General features: G+C 35.2%; 1 protein-coding gene across 1 annotated transcript; it reads left to right on the forward strand.

The window, feature by feature from the left end:
- The first annotated feature begins 1,889 nt into the window (after positions 1–1,889).
- LOC134265571 (uncharacterized) lies at positions 1,890–25,607 on the forward strand. Its single transcript, XM_062747798.1, has 16 exons — positions 1,890–1,947; positions 8,691–9,047; positions 9,739–10,379; positions 10,977–11,136; positions 12,250–13,050; positions 13,169–13,347; positions 13,418–13,592; positions 13,733–13,827; positions 13,960–14,002; positions 17,555–17,670; positions 17,797–17,949; positions 18,040–18,222; positions 18,349–18,473; positions 18,728–18,902; positions 23,268–23,416; positions 23,494–25,607. The coding sequence occupies exons 1-16, from the start codon at positions 1,890–1,892 to the stop codon at positions 24,914–24,916; spliced, it is 4,833 nt and encodes a 1,610-aa protein (XP_062603782.1). The 3' UTR covers positions 24,917–25,607.

Raw genomic sequence — 25,607 nt, forward strand, 5'->3', positions numbered from 1 at the left:
TGCTTTTTTCCTAAGTCTATTGCGATCACGAATAGTTTTCTTTAAAAGAGAATCCATCCATGGTTTATCGTTTGGTCTTATGGTTATTGTTTTTTCGGGTATGCATTGGTGAATTATAGAATTAAACTCTTCTGTCAAATGTAAAAGTAAGTCTCCTCATAAAACTCCATAATTACGCTTGTGAACTCTTAATAATATTGTCTTATGACCCACTTTTTTTATCTCTGTAAAATAACCTTTTATACAGCCAATCCCACAAATGAAGTTGTTTTCTATACCAGTCTGTTTACTGATAATGTTTTTAATTTTCTTAAAATCAGGAATGAAAGAAATTTCGACGTTTTTATTTTAAGATTTACCCTAACAAAAAAATACTATAGTTAACTATAGTTAACTATAGTTTACCATAGTTAACTATAGTAAATCAAAGTGTCAAAGTTTTCGCCAAAGTTTTTCAAAGTGTCAAAGTTTTCGCCAAAGTTTTAAAGTGTCAAAGTTTTCGCCAAAGTTTTTCAAAGTGTCAAAGTTTTCGCCAAAGTTTTTCAAAGTGTCAAAGTTTTTGTCAAAGTTTTTCAAAGTGTCAAAGTTTTCGCCAAAGATTTTCAAAGTGTCAAAGTTTTCGTCAAAGTTTTTCAAAGTGTCAAAGTTTTCGCCAAAGTTTTTCAAAGTGTCAAAGTTTTCGTCAAAGTTTTTCAAAGTGTCAAAGTTTTCGCCAAAGTTTTTCAAAGTGTCAAAGTTTTCGTCAAAGTTTTTCAAAGTGTCAAAGTTTTTGCCAAAGTTTTTCAAAGTGTCAAAGTTTTCGCCAAAGTTTTTCAAAGTGTCAAAGTTTTCGTCAAAGTTTTTCAAAGTGTCAAAGTTTTTGCCAAAGTTTTTCAAAGTGTCAAAGTTTTCGCCAAAGTTTTTCAAAGTGTCAAAGTTTTCGCCAAAGTTTTTCAAAGTGTCAAAGTTTTCGTCAAAGTTTTTTAAAGTGTCAAAGTTTTCGTCAAAGTTTTTCAAAGTGTCAAAGTTTTTGCCAAAGTTTTTCAAAGTGTCAAAGTTTTCGCCAAAGTTTTTCAAAGTGTCAAAGTTTTTGTCAAAGTTTTTCAAAGTATCAATAACTATAGTATTTTTTTGTTAGGGTACCCACCCTGTTATAACCTGACTATAAGAATGAAACGTTAAGTAGGATTTTTTTTTCATTTTAACTACGTTTTTTAAAAATCCTACAATTATCATTAATTTGTGACTTCATTTGTTTTATTATCAGGGGGGGGGGGGGGAGTATGGCCTACACACATACTCACACACACACACATACACACATCACTCGGAGCTCCTTGGATGAGCTTTGTGTTTCAGTTTGATAGAAGACTTCTTTATCTTGATTAAAAACTAATCTCAATTCATCCCTTGTACTTGTCAGTTCACCGACAAGAACCTTGTCACAAGTATAAATCTGATAATACATTGCGCCCTGAAAAAGTATTTGTTGACCGTTGTATTGCATGATAACACAATCAGCTTTACAGTACTTCAAACACATACTCCCCAGCCTTTAAACAAGAACCTTTAAAATACTGGAATCTGGATAATTGCCTCAGAATCAACTGAAAAGAAGAAAATATTAATATTGAAGAAGTAAGTTTGGAATAATGTTATTCTACGACTTAAAAATGAGAAACATATGTATCTATTATTATATAATAATAATGTAGACCCCTATTTCTTGTCTATAAGGTCTATAGTTTGATAAATAACAAAACATTTGCGTTGTAGCCAATTGGAATTAAATGATAAAATGTAAAATTTCCTTAAAGTTTCGCTATTTAGATGAATTGTAATCTTATTACACGTGCATCTCTGGCCGCCTATGTACATTGTCTTTAGCAGTTTAATGTATTTTTTCAGACATGTTTAAAAAGAAATTCTTTAAGAAGAAACCCAAACCAAAGGAAGATAAAAATCAAGGTACTGTACTAAAATTCATTTTTATTTAATCACTAGTAGGCGTTGTCATTTCTTTTAAAGAAGAACATAAGTAAGATAAAAGGTCGTATCAGTTTAGCTGCATGAGAACAGTAGTGACAAAGTGCAATTCGAGTAACTTGTGGACAGGACCCCCACCCACTCCCGATATTCAACCCCGAGGCTACTTGGACATTTTTTCACAAATTATTCCCCATGTTTAGTTGTTTAAAAACTCCAAAATAATAGCTCCACAAAAATATACCCAACTATACATTATAAGAGAGATACATGTATAATGTGTAGTGGGGTATATTTTTGTGGGGGTTTTTACGATTTTTTTCTTATTGTAAACATAATGATTAAGTGTAATAAATATGATTTGTGAAAAAAATGTCCAAGAAGCCCCTGGGTTGAATATCGCGGGTAAGGTGTTCATGTCCACAACTACCTGTGATTTGACTACAGTATATGTAATTGTTAGGCTGCTAGTATACAGCTCGAAAAGAAATCAAACTTTGATATTTCAAATTCTTTAGATTAACGCATTTTGAGTAGCTGCAGATTTTAAGCTCGCAGGTCTGAAAAAATGGAGTGGATGAGCAGAGAATTTGTCATTGTACAGCAAAACACGTTTAATACGAACACGGATATTGTGAATTTACGGATATAGCGAAGTCATCTTGATTCATATAAATTTAATGAATTCCTTATACGATTATAGCGAATTACAGATATAACGAAGTAATTTCATAGGTCCCAGTGACTTCGTTATAACCGAGTTTTGCGGTATTGTCGATTTAAGAAGATGGGCGTATTTGGCGTGTGATCTGCAGGATTCGTTTGTACGAAACTTTTATGGTTGTTACATTTATGACCGTTTTTCTTAGGATGTACAATATCATAGTAATGCTTCACAAAAATAAACACGTCAAGGTCTAGCACAATGCCCTGATTAAGGTATAAAGCTCGATAAAGCTACAATGCAAACCCCGGTATAGCTTTATCAAGGCATTACAAATACCTTGTTCAAGGTATTTTCAAAAAGAAAACACAAAAAAATCTTTAAAATTTAAATAAAAGTCGGATTTAGAGTTGTGGTCAGTGTGTCCACTCGTGCATAAAAAGTACTCTGGTATCAATAAGACAGCATAAAAGAACGTCTCCTTACACAATATATGCTTTTATACTGATTTCTTTACGTTTGTGTACTTTACATGCATGGGTGAATTAAATGACAACAACTCCAATTTTTTAATTTCTTTTTTTTAATTTTTATCACATAAAATACCTTGATCAAGGTATTTGTAATGCCTTGATAAAGTTATATACATGTAGCTTTATCAAGCTATACACCTTTAGCAGGGAATTGTGCTGGACCTGACGTATTTATAAGTGAAATGATAAGTGTATATGTTGATCAAAGTTAAAGTAGAATAGAAGAATGGAATTGACTTCTCTCTCGGTGCAACTGAATTAAAATATATCTAAATCAAAATTTTAATAAATCAGTACATAAAATGAAACTGTTAATGAATTGGTTATTTAAAAAAAAGATAAACGCACCATGCGAACCTCGAACCAAAAACTATTCACTCCTAGTGCACTGAACAGGTAGCCCTTTTTCTCTTTTATTGATTAATCAAAGAAATAGTACAATACATATAATATCACAGTCAATATCCACTATATGTTATCAATACATCATTTAACAAAAAAATTAATAAATGAATAAACGCGTTCCTTCTGTTTCTTTCAAAATAGGATTTTTCCTCAAAATTTTCTTGTGAAACATATCTCTGTTGTTTTCTACTATACATAGTTGATAATAATTATAATGAATGTAATGCCTTATTAAGTTACATAATCATATTATCATCATCATCGTCCTGTACACCCTGTGGTGTGTAGGGCAGCAACAAACTTCCTCCACCCTTGTTTGTCCTGGGCCAGCCTTGTCAATGAACCCTAGGTCTGGTGCATTGCCTTCATCTCGCCTTCAACTGTTCTTCGCCATGTTCTAGACCTCCCCCTCTTTCTTTTGCCCTTTATTGCCCAATGCAGTGCTGTTCTAGTTGTTGACTGGGGGTCTTTTCAGAGAACATGTCCAATCCATCTCCATCGGCGTTTGGTTATGATGGTACCCATGTCCTTTTGTTTGCATCTGCTCAGCAGGTCTTCATTTGTTATATTTTCGGACCAGAAAATCCTGAGTATTCGCGGAGGCAGGTGGTATGGTGGGATCGTAGTTCGCCAAGATCTGTCTCTGTTATTCTCCAGCACTCTGACCCATAAAGGAGAGTTGATACAATACAGCTCTGAGCTTCGGCTTGGTGCTGGTGCTGTACTGTGCAGACCTCAAGATGTTATTCATTTCCCTAAATACTCTCCTGGCCTTGCCCAGTCTGCTGTGTATGTCCTCCTTTGTGCCGCCCTCTGGTGTAATGATACTACCCAGGTATATCTGTCTGGCGTAGTTCCTCCCCATTGATCTTAACAGGGGCAGGCAATTTCACATTAAGTGTCATTGTCTCCGTATTCTTTGTACTGATGCGTAGTCCCACTTGCTGTCCGTAGCTAGGTTTGCAACCTGTTGGTCTTCTCTTGGATATGCTTGTGTGTTTTAGACAGTAGAGCAAGGTCATCCGCAAATTCCAAATCCCCCAGTGTTGAAAACAGGCCCCAGCGGATCCCCCTTGGAGAGTCTTCTGTTGTCTTCCGCATGACCCAATCGATGTCCACGTTGAACAAAACTGCAGACATTATCCATCCTTGTCTGACTCCAGTTCAAACATCGAAGAAGGTGTCATTGTGTCCTACTGAGCATTTGAAGTTGTTATAAAAAGCTCTTTATCAGGTGGACCATTTTAGATGGAATACCATAATGGCGTAGGATACTCCAAAGGCTATTTCGGTGTATGCTGTCAAATGCCTTTTCAAAGTCCACGAAGTTTACATACAGTTGTCTCTGCCACTCTGTGCACTGCTCTATGATGTTACGGAGTGCAAAGATCTGGTCAGTACATCCTCGATGTTTCCTAAATCCTTCTTGTTCTTTCTTCAATACAGTATCAACGGCGTCTGACATCCTTTTGATGATTATTTTGGCCAGAATCTTACTTGGCACAGACAATGGAGTGATTCCCCTCCAGTTGTTACAATCGCTCAGGGCTCCTTTCTTTGGGATCTTGACAATCACCCCAGTACACCAATCATCAGGTACTTTCTCTCCATCCCACACAGCTGTGAACAGTGGTTGGAGGATGGTGGCTGCTATTCCAGGATCTGCTTTAAATAGCTCTGCATCAAGATTATCACGTCCTGGCGACTTCCCGTTCTTAAGAGTCTTGACTGCATTCATTATCTCCTCCTTAGTTGGTGGATCAGTGTTGATGTCCAGATCCTCTGTTGCTTCTGGTACAACTGATTCATCGGGTGATGGTCGATTAAGAACTTCGCGGAAGTGTTCAACCCATCTCTCTTCTTGTTCTTTTTCTGATGTCAGTAGTGTTCCATGTTTGTCTTTGATAGGTCCTCTGGTGTTTCCTATAAATTTGCCACACACTCGTTTTGTGATCTTATATACTCTCCCTTGCTCTCCCCGTACTGCTGCTTTCTCTGCCTCAGCTGCAAGTTGGTCCATGGCTTACTTCAGCTTTTTCAGTTTAAGGTAGGACAAAACACCCGTAGATTCTATTTTAACCCATTTTTTAAAAAGTACTGGAGAAAAGAAGAATAATATTACTATATTGACAACAATGTATGATCCCTGTAAGAAAAATAATAAGTTTTGGCATGTTTGCGTCATATTTTGTGAAAAAATCAGAGAATCCTATATATTGGTCACTTGGGGGCTTACATTTTGGAATGTTTTTATGCTAACTAAGTGTAATAAACACGCATGTGACAGCCTGTTATAAAATGCAATGTAACTTTTTTTCCATACATAGTAGAGGAATGATATTTGGACACATATATAAGGAGTCTCCATTCTTTATGTACTACTAAGGTCAAGGTCATATAAAGAGGTCAAAGGTCAAATATTGTGACGTCATCTACTGAATCTTTAAGTTTTTTTGCCATTGAAATTTTTTTGATCACAAAAATATCTGAAACCACCGGTTCAATTTTTTTTTTATTTTTACACGTTTTATTCTAGGACCCATTTGAATCATTCTGTTGATTTTTTGTAAAAATTGAATTATACATTTTCTCTTAAGAAAACTTAAATTATCGGATATTTACATGTGAATTTTCAATTCCAACGCTACATATGTTCTATTTTTACTAAATATTTTACTCAAATTTTCCAGTATAAAGTTGACTTACTAACTTGAAGCAACAAAAAGATTATCTTTATTAAAAGTATTACACAAATTTGCAATAAATCAATTGATAATTTTTGAAGAAGGCTCATTCTCAAGTCTAATGTCTGATTTCACAATCTTCTTACAGGGGTCTGATAGACCATATTTCAGACTATGTGGGCAAAAAATGTGCAGTTGAATTTCTTTCATATCATATATAAAGAGAGATGTTGTTTCCTAGAACAAAATATCAAAGTTTCAGGAAAATTGAATTTGAGGAAAAATTTGGCCTATCTATTGTGTCCTACCTTAAGCTTAATGAGTGCTGTCACCAGGTGATGGTCGCTGCCTACGTCTGCATTCTGTATGACCCTAACATCTAATAGAGAGTGTCTCCACATGCCATTGATCATCAGATGGTCAATCTTGATCTTGTCTCTTCCATTTGGTGAGTTCCAGGTCAGCTTGTGGATATCAGAGTGTGTATAGAGGGTTCCTCCTATCACTAGGTTGTTCATAGCACAGAACTCCACCAGTCTTTCGCCATTATCGTTCCTGATCCAAACCCCCTGTTTTCCCATGACTCTTTCATAGTCGGTGTTGTCCTTTCCGACCTTAGCATTGAGGTCCCCCATGATGACAAGTAGGTCATGCCGTGGGGTTTTCTCTGCCTCTGCCTGTAGCTGACTATAGAAGTTATTTCATTATTACTGTCATTCATTGGTGCGTAGCATTGTATTAATATGGTGTTGATGTGCTTGCCCCTTAATTTTGCGCTAATTAATCTATTATTTATGGGCTTCCATTCCAACAGACACCGCTCTACACCTTTCCTGAGTATGATGGCCACTCCTTCACGGTGTAGATTGTCGTCTTTACCAGAGTAGAGGACAGTTTCTCCTGTGGTGGTTTTCATCTTTCCAGATCCAGTCCATATGCTTTCTCTCATTTCTAGGACATGTAAATTAAACTGTCTCATCTCAGATGTTACTTGTGCCGGCTTGCCTGTCTCAAACATTGTCCTCACATTCCAATGCCCTAGTCTGAATTTGGTTTTGGTGGTGTTCAGGTCCTCCCCCATTCTGCTGCTAACGACCTTATGGCATTGATTGCCAGCATGCATACGAGTCTCATTTAACTCGGAACACGATGAGGTAAAGGTTTTTCTTGTTGCTGTTTCGGTAACTTTCTCCTTTTACAGGGCAGGGTTGTTAGCCCTACACCCTACGCCCAAACCCCAACCTGGAGGACCGGGTAACTTGTTTATGGTTTCCTTCCACTAGATCTATGGCTTTACATTGCTAATGAGTCTAGATCTGCCCCCGTGATTTTTAGTAAAAGTTTATCTTCTAGGTAGCTGCCTTTCCGGGCTAATTTCCCCACCTGGACGGCCATTAATCGTGGCATGGACAGAGTTGCAAAAGTGTGGTTATACCAACAGCCTTGTGGTACTCTGGATTTCTGTAGGGTTTACTCCTTAGCCTTTCCTTTTCCGAAAGGTATCTACAAGGAAGTAGTTCATTGCAATTTACCCATTGCTTGGAACTAGGATTGCAGGCACCAGGGCATATCCACTCACCAGTGGGCCACGCATGCCGTGCATTTAGGGGCTTAGTCTCCTCCAAGACCCTGTGGTTCTGCTTGGGGCCGCAAGGTACCCAATTTCCATCCGCTACCTCGAGGAGGATCCCATATCTGGGCCACATAGGTCTAACTGTGGAGAGGCTATACCTGGCAGATAAAACTTACAAATAAAATTTTGCTTATCTTTCACAGCAAGCTGCTAGCCAGGGATGGAGCTGAAAGCGAGAGTGATAAGCATAGACACAGATTTTTACCTTCATCTTTCATTGTTTAAATAATACATGAATATGATTTAGAGATTATAATGCAAAAATAATTCAAAACAACTACTCATTTTTATTGTCTATTATTCCAGAAAAAATAATAGGAAATGTCTCAATTATGTGTAATACCAGCTTTAAAAAGTGCTTCCACATCAAACCCCAGGTTACATATATGTTATGCACATATTAAAAAATGCATCGCTAGACAAGGGAGCATTTATCGGTGTTTAAATTCATATTAACAAGAGCTTCAACTAAATTCATTTAATATGAAGTAAAGTTATCCCACATGTAGTTAGTCACTTATTATAATCATATATCTTGATTTGAAAAAACATTTGATACTTTTGCTTTGGTAGGTTTCGTTTCGTTTGATTTCGTTTCGTTTCGGTAGATTTTGTATCGTGGTAGTTGGTTTTTAAACGTCACTTTCAGGGAAATTTATCTTCTAGATCTAGATCTATATAGGTACTGACTGAATTCTGGCTCTAGACAGTAATATCAAAATATTGACACGTTCATATTTTGTTTAATTTAATGGACAAGTTTAACAATATTTAAAGGAATTTATTGAGTTCTTTTAATCTTACAGATGACACAGACTTTGAGAACAAGGAAACCAAGCCCGATGTTCCTCCATCAATACAGAGACCTAAACCCTTTTTACCGGATACACCAGTACCTACGCCACCGGTAAACAACATATCCACAGGAAGGATATTGAGCAAAGAAGCAATCGTGGATCTACCTCTACAACATGTCTCTTCCAACAGGCGGATGGAAGATCTCGACGATGAAGACTTTGGGTATGCAACTTCTGACATCATCTACACAATCAAACGGAAAGATGCTGACTTGGAGGAAGCATTTCTGGATTCAAAAACATTTTCAACATACAAAACAGACGGTCATAATCCAACAATCAGCAGGTTCTTCTTCTCTCCAAAAGGTATGGACTTTGAGTATATACATCTGTATTCAAACTATTTTCAATTGTAATGAGGACCTTAAAGATGTTCCCCTTCTTCCTTTGAAGGCCTTTTTTCCTATAGATTTTAAATATTAAAGGGTACCCATCTGTTATCCGCAACTCCTTATTTACCATTTAATGAAATTAAATGATACCTTCGCATATTTTTTTAATAAAATACAATTGTGCACCTCCTAACTTACTTTTTAATCTGACATTTATTTCGGGTCTCCAAGAGCTAAACAGGGACTTTGTCATAATTATACTCATACGGGAGGTGGTATCAACTAGTTACCTCAATACTTACAGTACCTCGTGTATTTCTACATAATTATTTTTAAAATATCAAAACGCAAAAATTGACTAAAAACTAGAGGTACTGTCACAACTGTGAGTGAGCAATAATCTCACTAATTGATAACCCCCCACCCCACCCCCGTACATCCCGATCACTATATATACCCTCCAACTTTTTAGGCAAGGGTATAATTACGGATGATATACCGCGCATTCTAATAAACGTTATATCAATTTTTCGGGATGTTTTTTTCGTCAGAAATTGTATGCCCAGTAAACCCATGACCTTCCTTGTATTCAAGAAATAAAATATACCAAAATTAACAAAGCGCTATGATATTCAAAATCTTTCTTTTTCATTTTCTATTTACAGAAGATTTTGAAACTCTATCAGTGGACGAAATACGTAATAAAATAGACAATGCATCAGAAGAAGTTCAGGAAGATTTGATTAAGCACATTATCGCAAAAATTCTACCTACTTTTAGGCAGAATAAAATTGTTGAAATCTTTAGTCTTCTTGCTTGTAAAAGCAAACTGGTAAGAAATCTTTGCATTAATGAATTGACAGAATTGATTATGAATGCTGATCCGAGAGAGTTTTCAAACAGAGAGCTTATGACGTTGTACGGAAATGGCACTCTGCAATTATTCACATTAATAGCAGAGACAAAGAACACATTCAGAATATTTCAGTCTCTAATCCAACTCGGAATCATTTTCAACTGCTTTATCTACACACGTGCCATTGAAGCAGTGGACGAATGGATCGCATGCATTAATGATACGAAAAATGCCATTGAATCAAAATGCAAGCGAGTTATGGAAAGAAAGGATCCCGATGTGCAGGTTTTTGCCAAGACAGCTCAGTGTATCTTTGATTTGGAAAAGGAAGATTTGGATGAGAGTTTTTTGATTGGAGAAGATGTGAACGCTTTTCTTCAAGACTTCAGCAGGGAAGACAGTAACATTTATATTGAAGGGCTGGCTGTTCTCTATCACACTGGAAATTTGGTATTAATAATCCTCAAAGGATTTCTTAATTACAAAAAGAAGCTACACGTGCAGTTTTGCATTTTTTTGTCGCCTGCAGAGCAGAGCGGTACTTATATTTGGGATCACTTTATCCGGCGTCTGTCTGTCTCCCCGTCTGTCACACATTGTATCTCAAGACACGAACTGATATTTTGAAAATAATTCGAAAATACATCCGGATCGGTATCCCACAAAAGATCATGTATGGTAACAATAAATACTTTGAAACACGTATCAACACATGTAAAATCATTAAAAAAAATTCATTCAAATTTCAACTGAATTACTGGTACATGTATTCATTTGAGGGTGGGAATCATATTTTCTTTGATTGACATCTACTATAATCTATATTACAGTCATACTATTTGGACATGAATGCATTTTTTTGTACATTCATGAACTATCTTGCTAGTAGTACATTAATTGCTAAGTACACTTAGATTTATTTCATCTTTAATGAATCTTAAAAGCAAGTGCATGACACATGCCTTCCTTGGAATACTCTAGTTTAAAAAATAAAATCACATCATAAAAGGCTTTGATGCTTAAAGGTTACTTTTTTTCTTTTTAAAGATGATGAGGCATCAGTCCAAATTTAAATCTGGAGTGCAGAAGTTTTTACATCTGTCTTCTTTCATGGACGGTTTTGACGACGAAGTGGGTTTGATGAAATGGCATCACCACTTGCTTTGCCTATTTATAGTTCGTTTATTGCAAAGAGAACACACGGATGGTAAGATATTTTATTTTTGAAAATGCCAGTTAAAGTAAAACAATAGGTGAATATTCATAATAATTAGATTTAAAGATAGATTTGAAAGTGATATTATAATCATATAAGGAGAAATGAATGTGCTCTAAAATAATTAATTCTAATTTCTAAGGAAAACTTTCTCTAAGCTGGCGAAACTAGACTAGGTTGTGTACATTTTAAATTGTTAAGATTATGAACCTTTGGGGTAGGGTGGGTCAACAATAAGGAATCCAAGTTTTACATTAAAATATATAGGTAAAATCTTTAAAAATCTTCTTCTCAAGACCTACTGGACCAGGAATGCTGAAATTTATGTGGAAGCATATCTGGGTAGTGTAGATTCTAAATTATTAAAATAATGACCCCTGGGGGAAGGGCGGGGCCAGAATGTGGAATCCAAGTTTACCATTGAAATATATAAGAATTCTTTCAAAATCTTTTCAAGAATCAATGGGCCAAAGAAGCTGAAACTTATTTAGAAATATTCTTGGGTAGTGTATATTTAAAATTGTTCAAACCTTGACCCCCGGGGGTAGGGCGGGGTCACAATAGGGAATCCACGTGTTACATTGAAAAATATAGGAAAAATCTTTAAAAATCTTCTTCTCAAGAACCACTTTGACAGATAAGCTGAAACTTATGTGAAAGCATGCTTGGGGAGTGTAGATTATAAATTGTCAAATTCATAGCATAGTCCTCGGGAGTAGGGCGGGGCCACATTGAAATATATACGAAAAATTTTTAAAACTTCTTCTCAAGAACCACTGGGCCAGAAAAGCTTAACCTAATTTTGAAGTATCCTGGGGTAGTGTAGACTTTACATTCTCCAAATAATGGCCCCCTGGGGTATATAGGGCAGGGTCATAGAAGGTATTATAGAGAGGAAATCTTGTAAAGAAAAGCATGGCCAAAGTTACTCAGGTGAGCGATGTGGCCCTTGGGCCTCTTGTAGGGATAGCTACTAAGAACCAATAATGCATTTAGGGTTTTCAATACTGGATTAGTGTTTGCTTATTCTTAGCTACAGCTAGTACTCAGGTGAGAAATGTGGTCATTGGGCCTCTTGTTTAATTATTTTTTTCTTTTTTGTAGTTAAAGTTGAGGTTCTTGAAAAGTGTGAGGATCAACTACTTTCCATTTTAAATCAGGAAAAATATATGACCCCTGAGAATATCAGTACATTAAATTGCTTGTTATTTCACTACAACGAAAGAATACGATCAGCATACAAGAAGATAGCACAAGGGAAGGGGATTATCAGTTCAAAAGGTGTTACTGAAGACCACATACAAACTCTTCTAGAAAGATATGGATTTGAATTTGACATGTCTCAATCAGTGTCACAGTTAAGCAAAACTTTTGAACGCAGACAATGTTCATTTTGCAATGTGGAGGCATCTATCACATACATGTTAGAAAATTTCCAAGACGAATTGATGGATGATCCTACGTATATAACATGGGAAGCATCATCTAATATACCCATAACCAAAATGTTACACAAAGAGAATCTAGAAAATGAACTGGAGGTGTTGAAACAAATAGAGTCCAAAGACATTCATAGAAATGTCGCGAGGCTTTTAGCATTCAATCAGAGTTTGCCAAAATTTTACATTAAAGAGAGGCTTCCTGGAGACAATCTACAGAAGCGCCTTCTGGAGGCAAGAGACAAAGGAAAGATAATTCCAATTGATGATCTTATAAATGTTATAGTGCAGGCGGTGCAAGCAGTTATTTATATACACAGGCATGGTTGCCTTATTAGAGATATCACAACTGCATCTTATGATTGTACGTTAACAGAAAATGGATTTTTCCTAAAACTGAAAAACTTTAAGATGGCTGCAAAACCTTCAGATTTTTCAAGTGGTGGAATAGTCAATGGTCTAATAGGTACGTGAAAATTGTCTCTTTTTTTCCCTTTTCCATCTCTCTTCTTACGAGTTTTCATATTAAATTACCTAAATGTTAAAAATCGATGTGGCAAATTATCTTATGCACTGCTTTCCAGATCTGGATTTTAAAGGTGTTCCATCTCGTTGGGCGGCCCCAGAGAGTCTTCTGGAAGGGCATTACAGTATATACAGTGACGTGTGGTCTGTCAACATTTTGGCAGACGAAATTCTTAACTACGCAGCGTGGCCATACTCGGACGTCAGTGATTCGGACTTCGACGACATGGTTACAAACGTAAGCATAATTTTCTAAAATAAAATAATCGTTTCCTACAGAACTAAAATCAGTGAAACTATACTTTCAGATTGTCTTTACTAACCTTAAACCGCAAGGTTTTAACAGACCGAGAAGAGTTCAGGGTCTTATATTAGAAGGTTTAGCAAGCGTACCAGAACAGCGACTGAAGCTTGAGGCACTGAGAGAAAGATTACTGGAGATTTCAGATAACATAAGCGGTGGCGAAAGTTATAGTTCGTATGGTATGTCTACAAGTTAACACATCTAAAGAGCAAAGAGCAAAGATTATGTAGTTAGACAAACAGAATTTAAAATAACACGCCAGAACCAAAAACTGTTAATTAGAAATAACGGACGGTGTTGTTTAATTTGATGCATTTAGATGCGTATTCTCGAGTGGAGGGAACACATGCAAAGGTGTATGACATACCTCCCCTGACAGAACGACAGATCATTGCAAAATCCATATTTGAAAGGGTGATCTCTCTCTCTCTCTCTCTCTCTCTCTCTCTCTCTCTCTCTCTCTCTCTCTCTCTCTGTGTGTGTGTGAACAAAAGTCACAAAACAAAGAGCTTGACAAATGAATTGAATTCTTGCATTTCTGAACAGGGAATCCCCAAATCAATTCGGAGATACAGAGAGCTTGAAGAAGGTATGCTCATTCGTTTATATATAAATATATTTTTTGAATTCAATCATCATGTTGCAATGGAAATTCTTCTAATCATTCACTATAAAAGAATTTTTTTTCACAGAAATTCAATATATTCTACTATGACCCCATTCCAGATTTTGGTTTGCTTTATGATTATGGGTATTAATCTTCTCATTCTTTTTCTCTTTACGGATGACGTTTACTCAGGTTTGCGAAGTTTTATTTAGTACAATATGTTAAATCAAAATTGTTCTAAATGGATAAAATAACCAAATTTTAACCCAATATCAATATACAAAATTTAAAATTTATTATTTGAAGTAATTATGCAAGAATAAAAGTCAATATATGGTAATGCAGAGGAAATTCGGACCAAATTTTAATTTCATTTCTGACCCAAAATTTTATTTTTTGCAATATCAATTACAAAGTAAAGGTTTCATGTATTTTTAAACATCATTTGCAAATATAATATGTGTTAAAGCTCATTAATTATTTCAAATAATCAAATGCCATGAAATAAGGAAATTCAAAGGCACGTACAAAACCATTCCGGGTCGTATCCTATTCCGGGTCACTCGTGTGTATTTAATGTAATATTGTTAAAATTAAAGCGTAAAAACTTAATAAATATATTGGTAATGTAGAATTGGTCTTTCTGTCTGTAATTAATTACAAAATTTTGAAAATCAACTTAAAGAGAGCATTCCACAAACGAAATTATGAAACGCGCACATTGAAGACGGGGATGTTTCTGCTTCGTCGACAGGCTACTTTCGTTTTTGTTCGCTACAGCAAAGCTGACATAAGAGTTCTAGATAAACAATAATAACACGAAAGTATATCACATACATTTACTTCTAAATTCAGAAATCAATCATAATGATTGCTGCTCAAATAAAATTACACTGATTAAAAAATCAAACTGTAGTAGTTTCTCCAATTGCGGTTCACGTAATCTCATGGTATGAAACATGTCAAAACTCGTTGTACAAAACCAATTGGCAACCGTGCATAAACCTTGATTTATTAAAAGTATTCCACCTGGAAAATATTTTTCTAAGAAATAAATTTGAGTTTAACTTTCAAATACTTTTTAATAGAATAAATTCAATCGTCTTATTTTAATCCTAATATCATTTTGTAAATTCTGCATATTGCATTTTATTTGTTATCATTGGTTTTTTAAATAAATAAAACTTATCTCAGTGGGTTTTTTTTGGGTTTTTTTCCGAGCTACATGAATTCTTTTATGTTTCAACATCATAAAAATCTTGTTCTGCAAGACCACGAAGTCACATGACCCGGAAATGGAGAAAGTGATTCGTAACTGGGGAAGCTAGGCCTTGTTGAAATACGCCTGTAAAAATTGTTCCCATTTAGTTACTTTGGAAATAAAAATACTTTTGGATGAATCACTATTTGTACTTTCAATAAATATGTTGCATAAAGTATAAATCTGACGATGTTTCAAAATATCAACGAAAGACCTTGACGTGACCCGGAATCGGCGAATTCACTGTATAGACAACATATCTTCATAAATTGATCGTTGACCTCATTGCAGCCCGGATGACCGGGCTGCCCTATACATATTAAGTTTAAGTGTTGGTGAATGGAGATTGGGGTGGGAGTAGTTATTTAGAATTAAAGGTTTTCTGCACATTGAAAAGATTATTAATCAGAATGTTCTTTCCGTTTATAAATTACGAGATACATAATATATTTACTTCCATAAAGTGAATGATTATTTTTCTCGCAGTATTTTATCCAAAATGACGGCCAGCTGTCAATGACGTCTTCATAATGCTAAAAATATTTTTTTTTAACTTTCCATCTTATTAAAAATCTGAATACACCATCGTAAAAAGCGTACATGTACTGTACCTGAAAATGGTTTACACAAAGTGTAAACTAGTAAAATGAATTTCGGTCCATATTAATTCATTTGATAGATAAAAACTGGAATTAAAAAACATATCTATCCGATTGCGTACAAATTCATTTTAGAAGACTCCTTCCGCGATCTAATCAGTGTGCTACTTAAAAAGTGAAAATACGACAATATTTTGAATGAAAATAAGTATATTTTGATAAGTTATATAACAACATTTTAAGTTTTTGTGATATTTTTAAACATTTTTACAATTTCTTTATATAAACAGGCACGTAGCAACGGGGGGGGGGGGGGGGGGGGGGGCTTGCCCCCCCCACTTTTTACTCCAACCTTACTTATACTATAGGAAATGTTCAGTGAAAGGCTTGTTGGCCCCCGACTATTAGTGATGTACGGAAAATGTAGTATAATAATTGGTACTGAAAGTAGTTGGCATTGAAAAAAAGTTCGCCTCCCCCCCCATAGGATTTTCGACTTTGGGCAATTCCCCCCCCCCTTTTTTTTTTGGCTTGTCAACTTTTTTCAGGTAAGTAAAAAATTTTTTTCTCTGACTGCCCCCACCCCCACTTTCAAAAACGATGTGGACGTGGCTGATAAAGAAGGAATTTTTACGTTATCGTTCGCGGCGTAGTAATACACATTATAAGACAGAAAAATCTCACACTGCTGTCTCACACAGTACAAGTCAATAAATGCGAGAAAAACCTGGTCATAGTGTGTTTGAGGTATTATATTGTCCAAAAATACTCAAGGGTCACTAGCATGAAAAGTTGGTCAATGACCTAGTTTTTTTAAAAAATTGAAATTAAACACAAGAATCCTAGGTGTACAATGTGCAATAGGTAGTTTTCTGCTCACTGGTCAGAGACCAGAAGAGTTTATGCGATAGTAAGGTGTCCGTCGTCCGTCCATCTGCCTAGCTGTCCGTCTGTAAACATTTTTCAAAATGCTACTTGGCACACAAGTAGACTACACTAGCAGGTAAGATACATAATTTAGTGCATCGGTTTTTGATTTCGATAAACGGTGTTGCCATGGTTACTAAAAATAGAAATGTCTGTAAATTTTCCTACAGTTTTGGTCTGATTTCAATAAAACTTGGTACACAGGTAGACTACACTAAGATACATAATTTAGTACATCGGTTTTTGATTTCGATGAATGGTGTTGCATTGGTTACTAAAAATAGAAATATTTTTTTGTAAAATTCCTTTAAAACGCTACTCCTCCTACAGTTTTGGTCTGATCTCAATATAATTTGGCACACAAGTAGACTACACTGAGATACAAAATTTAGTACATCGATTTTTGATTTCAATGCACGTCATGTTGTCATGGTAAAATAGAAATTTCTGTAAAATTCCCTTTAAACGCTACTCCTCCTACAATTTTGGTCTGATTTCAATTTAATATAGAACACAAGTAGACTACACTAAGATGCATAATTTTATTTATTCATATTATGTTATAAATCCAAGTGCTACTTTTCCTTTGTTATATGTACAGACCAGTAGAGCTACAGTCTCATTAGATACTTCTGGTTAGATCTTATTAGTTTAATTTTTTGTCATCTGAGTAAACGTCATTCTTAAAAATGCTGTAGACAAATGTTTTAATGCTTCTTTTAAAAAATACAAAATGTATATCTACAGATCCTCGCACTAAGTTTGCATCAGAAATAGCAGAAAACAATAGTAGACTGGAAATGGATACAGGAGTGAAAGTAATGGAAATATCTTCAGAGGAATACTACAAAATTGATTCTGTGGTAAATGACTTAACTTTCATACTTTAGTAGTATAGTATCTTCGGGTCTCATGCGTCATGTACGAATGTAAAAATGTATAAGAATGACATTCATAGTTATTTTACTTTCTATAATTTTTATATTAAGGATGGAGAAGGTATGATGAAAGTGATGGAAAAAGTAAGTGAAGACTTCTTGAAATTTACATATAGCAGACTAAAGGAGATAGACAGCAGTAAAATGTGTGTAACACCTTGGCCTCCGACCAAAAGTGTCTCGGCAGACGGCTCCAAACAGTTGGTAAGATGGACTTCTTATATTATAAACCGACTGTGTGAAAAATTCTTTTTTATACACTGCTTTAAGTAACTTTTTGTGCATGTTTTCTAGCATTATAAATTCCCACGGTCAACAAATCTCCTCGAAAAAGTCCTCCACAAAGAGCTCGACCTTAGTATTGGTCCTTATATTGCACTTCTCTATGAATTGGCCAATCACATCGACTCTTTTCATTCAGCTGGATGGATTTTCCGATGTCTAAGAGCAAAGAATGTGTGGATTTTGGAATCAAAAGTATATGACATACAAATTAGTAATCATTTATTTGAAATATTTTTTATGAAGATGAAAGAACATTCAATATTGCCTAATGATTACTCAATGAAGTTTCTTATTTTGCCTGGCATTTATATATTGCAGAAGCGAGAACAAACTATCGTTGTGCCAAAATTCGGTAAATATCGGTTGATAGCGTCGTCCGAGTCTGATATCCACCTAGAGCAAATAAAAGTTCAGACATCGGAAGACACCGAAGGAATACAATGGTCTGTCATGCTAAATAGAAAGATATTTTGTTATCAAAAGGTTAAATACCTGATTGTTTTCACCTGTGATGACATAAACATATATATAAAATTTGATATAATATTGTCATGTGTCCTTCAATTGTACACGAAAAAGAAGTATATTTTTATATAAAGCAAATAGTAAGAATTATTTGAAAGTATACAGAAATTATTTGCTATTTGCATGTGGCATGCCGGTAGTACATCTTCCATTGAAATCAATTGCTTTTCAGGCTACCAATTGAGGCAATAAAAGCTGGTCTATATTCTAAAGAAAGTGACGTGTATGCATTTGGAATGATAACGTGGGAGGTCATGTCTGCTTTTGGACAAGAAGGAGTTGTTTATGACCAGGATGAAGAGCGAGAACTTACATGCATCCCGTTCAACTACAAACAGTCTGAAAATGTAAGAAAATTTTTTTATAAGTCGCTTGAGTCACTCAGGTGACCTAATTGTCATCCATTATTGTCTGTCCTCGATCTAACGGTTACAGTAGAAAGTTTGCATCCTTACCGGGGGTGGAGGTGTGGTCGGGGGTCGATTATCATTCGCTGCGCCGAGTCAACCTAGGACGAAAACATAAATAGTCTATGTTCCTTTGCTAAGCGCCAGGCACTAGAAGTGAAAGCCAGTGGTCTTTTTGATGAGACTTGAAAACCAAAAGCGTAGGCACTATAAAGAGCCTTCGCTGCTCAGTGTCCCTGCGTGTTTAGTATAGGTTTAAATTTGTAGCCCTTTACCTGTATGTTGGTACTTTTTTTGTAACTTTTTGTTACATTTGAATAGGTTAAAATTTCTCAAGTAGGAATGAAAGCAACATATAATCAATCAATCAGTCTTTCGTTCGTCATTCAGTAACACTTGAATATTTTTAGTTTTTCTAACTGAAACAGTCGAGCCCATTTCAGCTAATACAGCATATATTTACGAATAAGTTGGAAATTTCAGGTCAGTGTCCCCTCCCGGGCCTGAGGGATTGGGCGTTATCCGTTTTAAAATGCTGTCTTAAAATGCCTTCTTCTTTAATTCTAAACATCAAGAGCTCAAACTGATGGCATAAGTATAACTAGTGCTAATTGTAACGGGGACCGTTACAGATGTTCCCCAAACGCTCCCCAACTCCCTTTTGGTGCCATATTCCCTGTAAGCTTCATTAAATAACACAAACTCTATGCATTTGAGACTTTAACAACGTTTACCCAGAAATGTACCATGTTTATTCAAATTTTAGCATTGCATGTGTGCGCATGTGAATCATGTACGTAATGACCATATCATCTTGTTTACACAATCTATATATTTTAATATACTAAATATTAAAGTATTTAATCTAAAAGTATTAAAAAAATTCGCTCATTCAAGTGTATTTTTGATTTTGCTCATTTCACGTACACGCACGTGCATACATTAGCATGGTGACCATACCTTCTTGTAGAAGTCCATTACATCTATCTATGTTCCAAATCCCATCCCGTTTGGTTGAAAATCAAGGGAGTTATAGCTGTTTAAAGTTTCAGCCAACCAGATTGCAGCGCATGTGTATGCATGTGCATGGTGACCATACCTTCTTGTAGTAGTCCATTACATCTATCTATGTTCCAAATCCCATCCTGTTTGGTTGAAAACCAAGGGAGTTATAACTGTTTAAAGTTTCAGCCAATCAGATTGCAGCTCACGTACACGCACGTGTATGCATGTGCATGGTGACCATATCTTCTTGTAGAAGTCCATTTTATATATCTATGTTCCAAATCCCATCCTGTTTGGTTGAAAACCAAGGGAGTTATAGCTATTTAAAATTTCAGCCAATCAGATTGCAGCGCACGTGCATGCACGTGTGTTCATGATAATTTCTATATAATATGTTGTAGGATACCCTAATGCATGGCTATGTTCAAAATTTCAAAGTATTTCGTTAAAAAACAAGAAAGATATTGAGACTTTAGTTTCAGCCAATCAGAGCAAAGCGCACGTGCATGCGCGTGAGATCTTGTTATTTTGACCATGTCATCTTGTCTATATTACTAATATATCCTTACATTATGAGTTTCAAAGCATTTCATCAGAAATTAAAAAAGTTACGCCTATATCAATTAAATCGGTCATTTCACGTGTTGCACGTGCGCGCTATTTTGCATCAAAAGCACAAAATGACCTTTGTTTTCACCTGGCAAATCTACATAACATATATATAAAAACATTTTACCTTAGTCGGATGTGTAGTTTACAAGATCACTCAAGGACAAAATTTTTAATAATAATAATAACTAGAGCAAAATTCGTTGCAAAGCAACGAGTAGGTCTTCCGTCCTGTTTGACCGGAAGTAGCTTTCATTTTCAACAAATATGAGAAATAACGCCTAGAAATGGTTTGAATCCTCTAAAGCTATGTTAATTTATGCAAAAATAAGCAATTTTTGCTACTTCCGGTTTAACCGGAAGTGACGATGACGGACGGAAAATTAATGTTTATGCTCCAAGAGACATATGTTACCAAAAAACTTGAAAAGAACGGCAAAAATACCCGTTTTTGACTACTTCCGGTTTGGCCGGAAGTGACGACGCCGGACGTATTTTGACGACTCAGATAGATTAAGCTTGTCATTTTGAACAACTTTGCCTCTTTGAAGTATTACAAATTCTCAATAATTTTCGAGATATCAAGTAAAATTTTTTGGCCCCTCTAGATCCCTAATTTTAGGGGTCAGCCCTTTTTTCGAGATATCATTTGAAAGATCTTAGAATTCTTCACAATTTTCGTTCTATATCTTTTAACAAAATATTTACAAGTAAAAAGATATAATAGAAAAAGTGTAAAAAATTTTGAAACGCTCAATATGACTTTTTTCAGACAATACCGAGCGTTAACGTACAGTAGTTCCGGTGAAAGTTAACAACACAATGCAAATCTACATTTGTTGCTCTATCTTCCTGACAAGGTTTCATCTTCCTGTGATGAGCGATTTTTAAGAAGAGCGACGGACAAAATGACCCTTAAAAATCACAATATTGCGAAAATTTTCGAACCGGAAGTGACGTCATCAAAATGAAAAAAAATGCATCAAGTTTTTAATATGTTCTATCAGACCTGAAAGATTCATAAAAATCTAACGAGCCGTTTTCGAGAAATCGCGTGCACAATATCGGGGAGAAAAAAAATAATAAGAAAAACAGTGGAAAAGAAACAAACGAATAACAAGAAGGTCTTCCGCTGAAGACGGAAGACCTTAATAATTTAAGAAACAGAGTAAAAACAATATGTTCCCCAACTTCGTTTGGGGAACATAATAAGCATTAAGTCCTCTACCAAAATATAAAACAAAACATGATCCCAGGTTTAAGGGTTCTACTTATTGGCTATAGATACCATATAGGGAACAAACTAAATGCAAAGTTGTTATAAATTCTATTGAAAAAAGGGGCTCTATTGATAAGATAGTAAAAATGCATAACTTCTTTAAAAATATAGATTTCTTCTCCTGGTTATAAAGTAGAGAAACTAAGTTCATGAGCAAGATGCCTCTTCCAAAATCGTGAATGAATGAGTGCCATGGTCCCTGGATAAGATGATGTTCGGGTGAAGCTTTATTGACGATCAATAAAAATACATTAATTCTTTTTAATACTAGTAAACTTGTGTGCTTAAGATCTTTTCGTCCCAGGTTCAAGCATCCTTGTTGACGAAGGATATGGAGATAACGAACAGTATTCAATATCAAAGTCCATAAAACAATACAAAATAGGAGCAGAGCAACACGGACCTCCGAAACATCAGAGGTGGGATCAGGTGCCATGGAGGAGTGAGCATCCCCTGCTGACCGGTCACACCCGCCATGTGCTCCTTGTCATGATCGGGAAATAACGGGAAAACTCGTCATCAATTCAGTGTATAAATAATGGACCAAAAACTAGTATGAAAAACGTCAGTCAGCATTTGACTCAATGATAAATTGTATTTGCTGACAAGGTCATTGTATCGACCTTAGAACTCACGAAATGATGACTCCAAACGAGACCACCGACATGCTTGCTCCATCAACCCGCCTGTCAATAATTTACCTCGTTTCAGAAATTGTTCATAGTATATTATAATGAAATAGGTAACTCGGAGGCAAACAGGGTAAACCTTTTTATAAGCAAGGATAGTGTACCAGATTTTTGAAATTTTGGACCATTTGGTCAAGTATACCAACTAATGCTGAACAGGACTCTTTAAATTTTTATTCTACTTTGAGAGGAAATTATCCTTTGCCTATCAACTATGGATATTGATATCTGTCAATAATGTTTTCAAAAGATAAAATGAATAAGAGAATTTAATTCTATTAATTTTATTACATGCAAGATCCTTTATAATACAATACAAAAAGCACTTCCTTAGTTTTAGAAATCAGATAGACTTGTAATAAATAAAAATGAGACAAAAAAATATCAGGGGTTATTAGATGTTTTTCAAAAGATGCCAATGTGAGTGGTGATAATATGGGATTTTAAAGAAGTGCTGAAACACTAAATGTTCCTTTATAGCCTCTACTTTGTAATAGTGATAAAGGGGGAGTAGAATTACTTAATGAGTAGTAAATGAGTTCCAGGGGAAGTAATTTGAAATCTTATTATGGCTTTGAGCATTAAAGTTTCATCTATTAAATTATTTTTGTTTTATCTCAGGTAACCGTTTAAGTCTTTGAACCTCTTCTAAACAAAATAGAGTAATACATCTCCTTTGTTTGTAATGCTATACATCTATGAAAAACTACATCCATTTTTCAGATTCTTCAGCATTTAATAGAGGGATATATCCCAGAGAAACCTATTAAGTGTCCTGACTGGTTTTACCAGGAAATCACCAGGCCTTGTCTCCTACATCAGAAAATTGACAGACCATCCATGAAAATGATCCTGCAAATCCTCAAAATACGGTACTCATTACATTTACTCTAAGATTTTCGTAGCTAACTTGTTACTTTATTCTAACGCAAGAACATCTCTCTTTTAGCCTAGGGATGTCTCTTCCTAAACAAAATCTAAGTATTGAACAATCTGGACAGCAAGGATCTCGGATGAAATCCAAAGAGGTGGATGAATATGAAGACATCAATGATATCAATGATTCTAGTGACTATGACGATGTAGAAACAAATCTATATAGCTCAGATTCCGATTTGGAGGAATCAATTAAGACCAAGGAGAAATGCAAATCTGCTTCAAACACTACTGCTCCCCCTCTTGAAAAGGGAAGGCTTCTACCCACATCTCAAGCTTCTTATTACAACACAGGAAATAATGATCAAGGAGCCAAGAAGACCAGTATACCACCACCCCCTCCTCGTTCAAAACCAAGAGTTAATAAAATTGAAAGTTTTAAAAATGGCAATAATACTAGTATGTTGGATGTAGCACAGGTATCTGGTTTAGAGGAAAATCATCAAAGGTCGATAAAGACATCTGATGTAAACACTTGCAAAGTACTACCTCTACCTAAAGTACCGCTGGATGTTCATAATGAAGATACAATTGCTCCGCCATCAAAATCAAAACAAATTTTCCAACAAAATGTAAACGAAATAAAATCTAAAGTAAAATTTTATTCACCCAACGAAACCAAGGCAATATTTGAAGACAAAGTCCCAGAAATCAATAAAAAAAAAAAAGAGGAAAGTATGGAACAAATTCATAATTTGGATTCTTTACGTCGTAGACCCCCTATAAGCAAAGCCCATAAATATTACAAAACAGCGCCAAATCTACCTTCTCCTCCGTCGCAACCGAGTAATCACCAACCAGATTCAAAAAACTCCTCGACAACTGGCAAAGGAGATTTACTTGACCCCAGAGATTCCGTTAACTTTAGCACAGATTTCGATATGTCTGTGACAGATTTCCCGCAGAGGCGTGTTAGGGATACTTATAAAGGATCGGACTATTATGGGACTATTACAGAAAACACGGGAAACGGCACAGATACCAGTATAATGAACGTTGCAGAGGTATCTGATTTATCAGAAAATCACCAAAAGCTGATAGAAACGTCTGATGTAAACACTTACACTTCTCGGAACAGACGGTATATCGAAAACCCAGAAGATATAGAAAAATCATCCGACATATACGAATTTCCTGGACCAGTAGACTGCACTATCAAAAATGTAATGGAAACCGAAAGAAGTTTAGACCTTTCTGAGAAAAATTCTAAAAGAAGAAAGCCAAAACCCCCTCCGAAGCCAAAGCAGAAAGTGAAAAATATGCCAGTCTGGAGGGAAGAAATGAAACAAGAAACAAAATGTGATGCAAAGAATGAGAAGGAAAGAGTTGTTTGCGAAGCTGAAGCTAACACAGAGCCAATTTACGTCAATGAAGCATTCCCTGACACTAAACCAGCAGTACCACCAAGAAAGCCTCTCAAGAAATTAATAAATTAAACAAACATCACCATATCCCGTTTTAAGGAATTAAAGAAGTGTTCTTTTTACATTTTTAGTCATATTTATTGTTTTAAAATTTGACGTTTTATTTTAAAAGTAAGGTCATGCCAAGTTCATCTTTTTTTCTTGACATTAAGAATAAAAAAAAATGTTTGCTAATCATGAAATGCGTACTTCTATTTTCAAAGATGAAATGTTTTTATTTTGTATTAAAGAATAAGCCATATCGGGTCTATCATATGATATAAATATCATAAAAATGTAGTTGGCTAATCATGAGATGCATACTTCTACTAGTATTTTCAAAGATTAAATGTTTTTGTTTTGTATTAAAGATTAAGCCATATCGGGTCTATCATATGATATAAATATCAGCCAAATCGATTTTCCCCGGTCATTCTAAATTTTAAAGGATATTTTTATATAATTCTCTTATATTAAAAGCTTTCTTATTTTTACACATGGTAACGTAATTATAAAAAGATGCAAAATGATACAAAAAGTTTGTATTATTTACTTTTAAAAAAACGGCTGACTGATCTTATGTTCAAATCTTTACTTACATTGGAAGTTACCAAAAGCTAAAAATAATTTTTAGCCTTTTTTTTAGCCTAGTTGGAAAATTGTAATTAAAGGTATTTACTGTATTTTAATTGCATTATTCTTATTTCATTTTTCTTTTCAAAAA

This window comes from Saccostrea cucullata, unplaced genomic scaffold (genome assembly GCF_032062105.1).
Source record: "Saccostrea cucullata isolate Sc308-1 unplaced genomic scaffold, CSIRO_AGI_Scuc_v1 ctg296, whole genome shotgun sequence".
In the NCBI taxonomy this organism is placed as follows: Eukaryota; Metazoa; Mollusca; class Bivalvia; order Ostreida; family Ostreidae; genus Saccostrea; species Saccostrea cuccullata.

What these genes read in the sequence shown, in the direction of transcription:
- LOC134265571 (XM_062747798.1), top strand. Translation starts at nt 1,890, where the DNA reads ATGTTTAAAAAGAAATTCTTTAAGAAGAAACCCAAACCAAAGGAAGAT. An exon ending in ACTACAAAATTGATTCTGTG is followed by an intron (nt 17,671 to 17,796) that starts GTAAATGACTTA and finishes TTTTATATTAAG; the next exon opens with GATGGAGAAGGTATGATGAA. An exon ending in ACTACAAACAGTCTGAAAAT is followed by an intron (nt 18,903 to 23,267) that starts GTAAGAAAATTT and finishes TCCATTTTTCAG; the next exon opens with ATTCTTCAGCATTTAATAGA.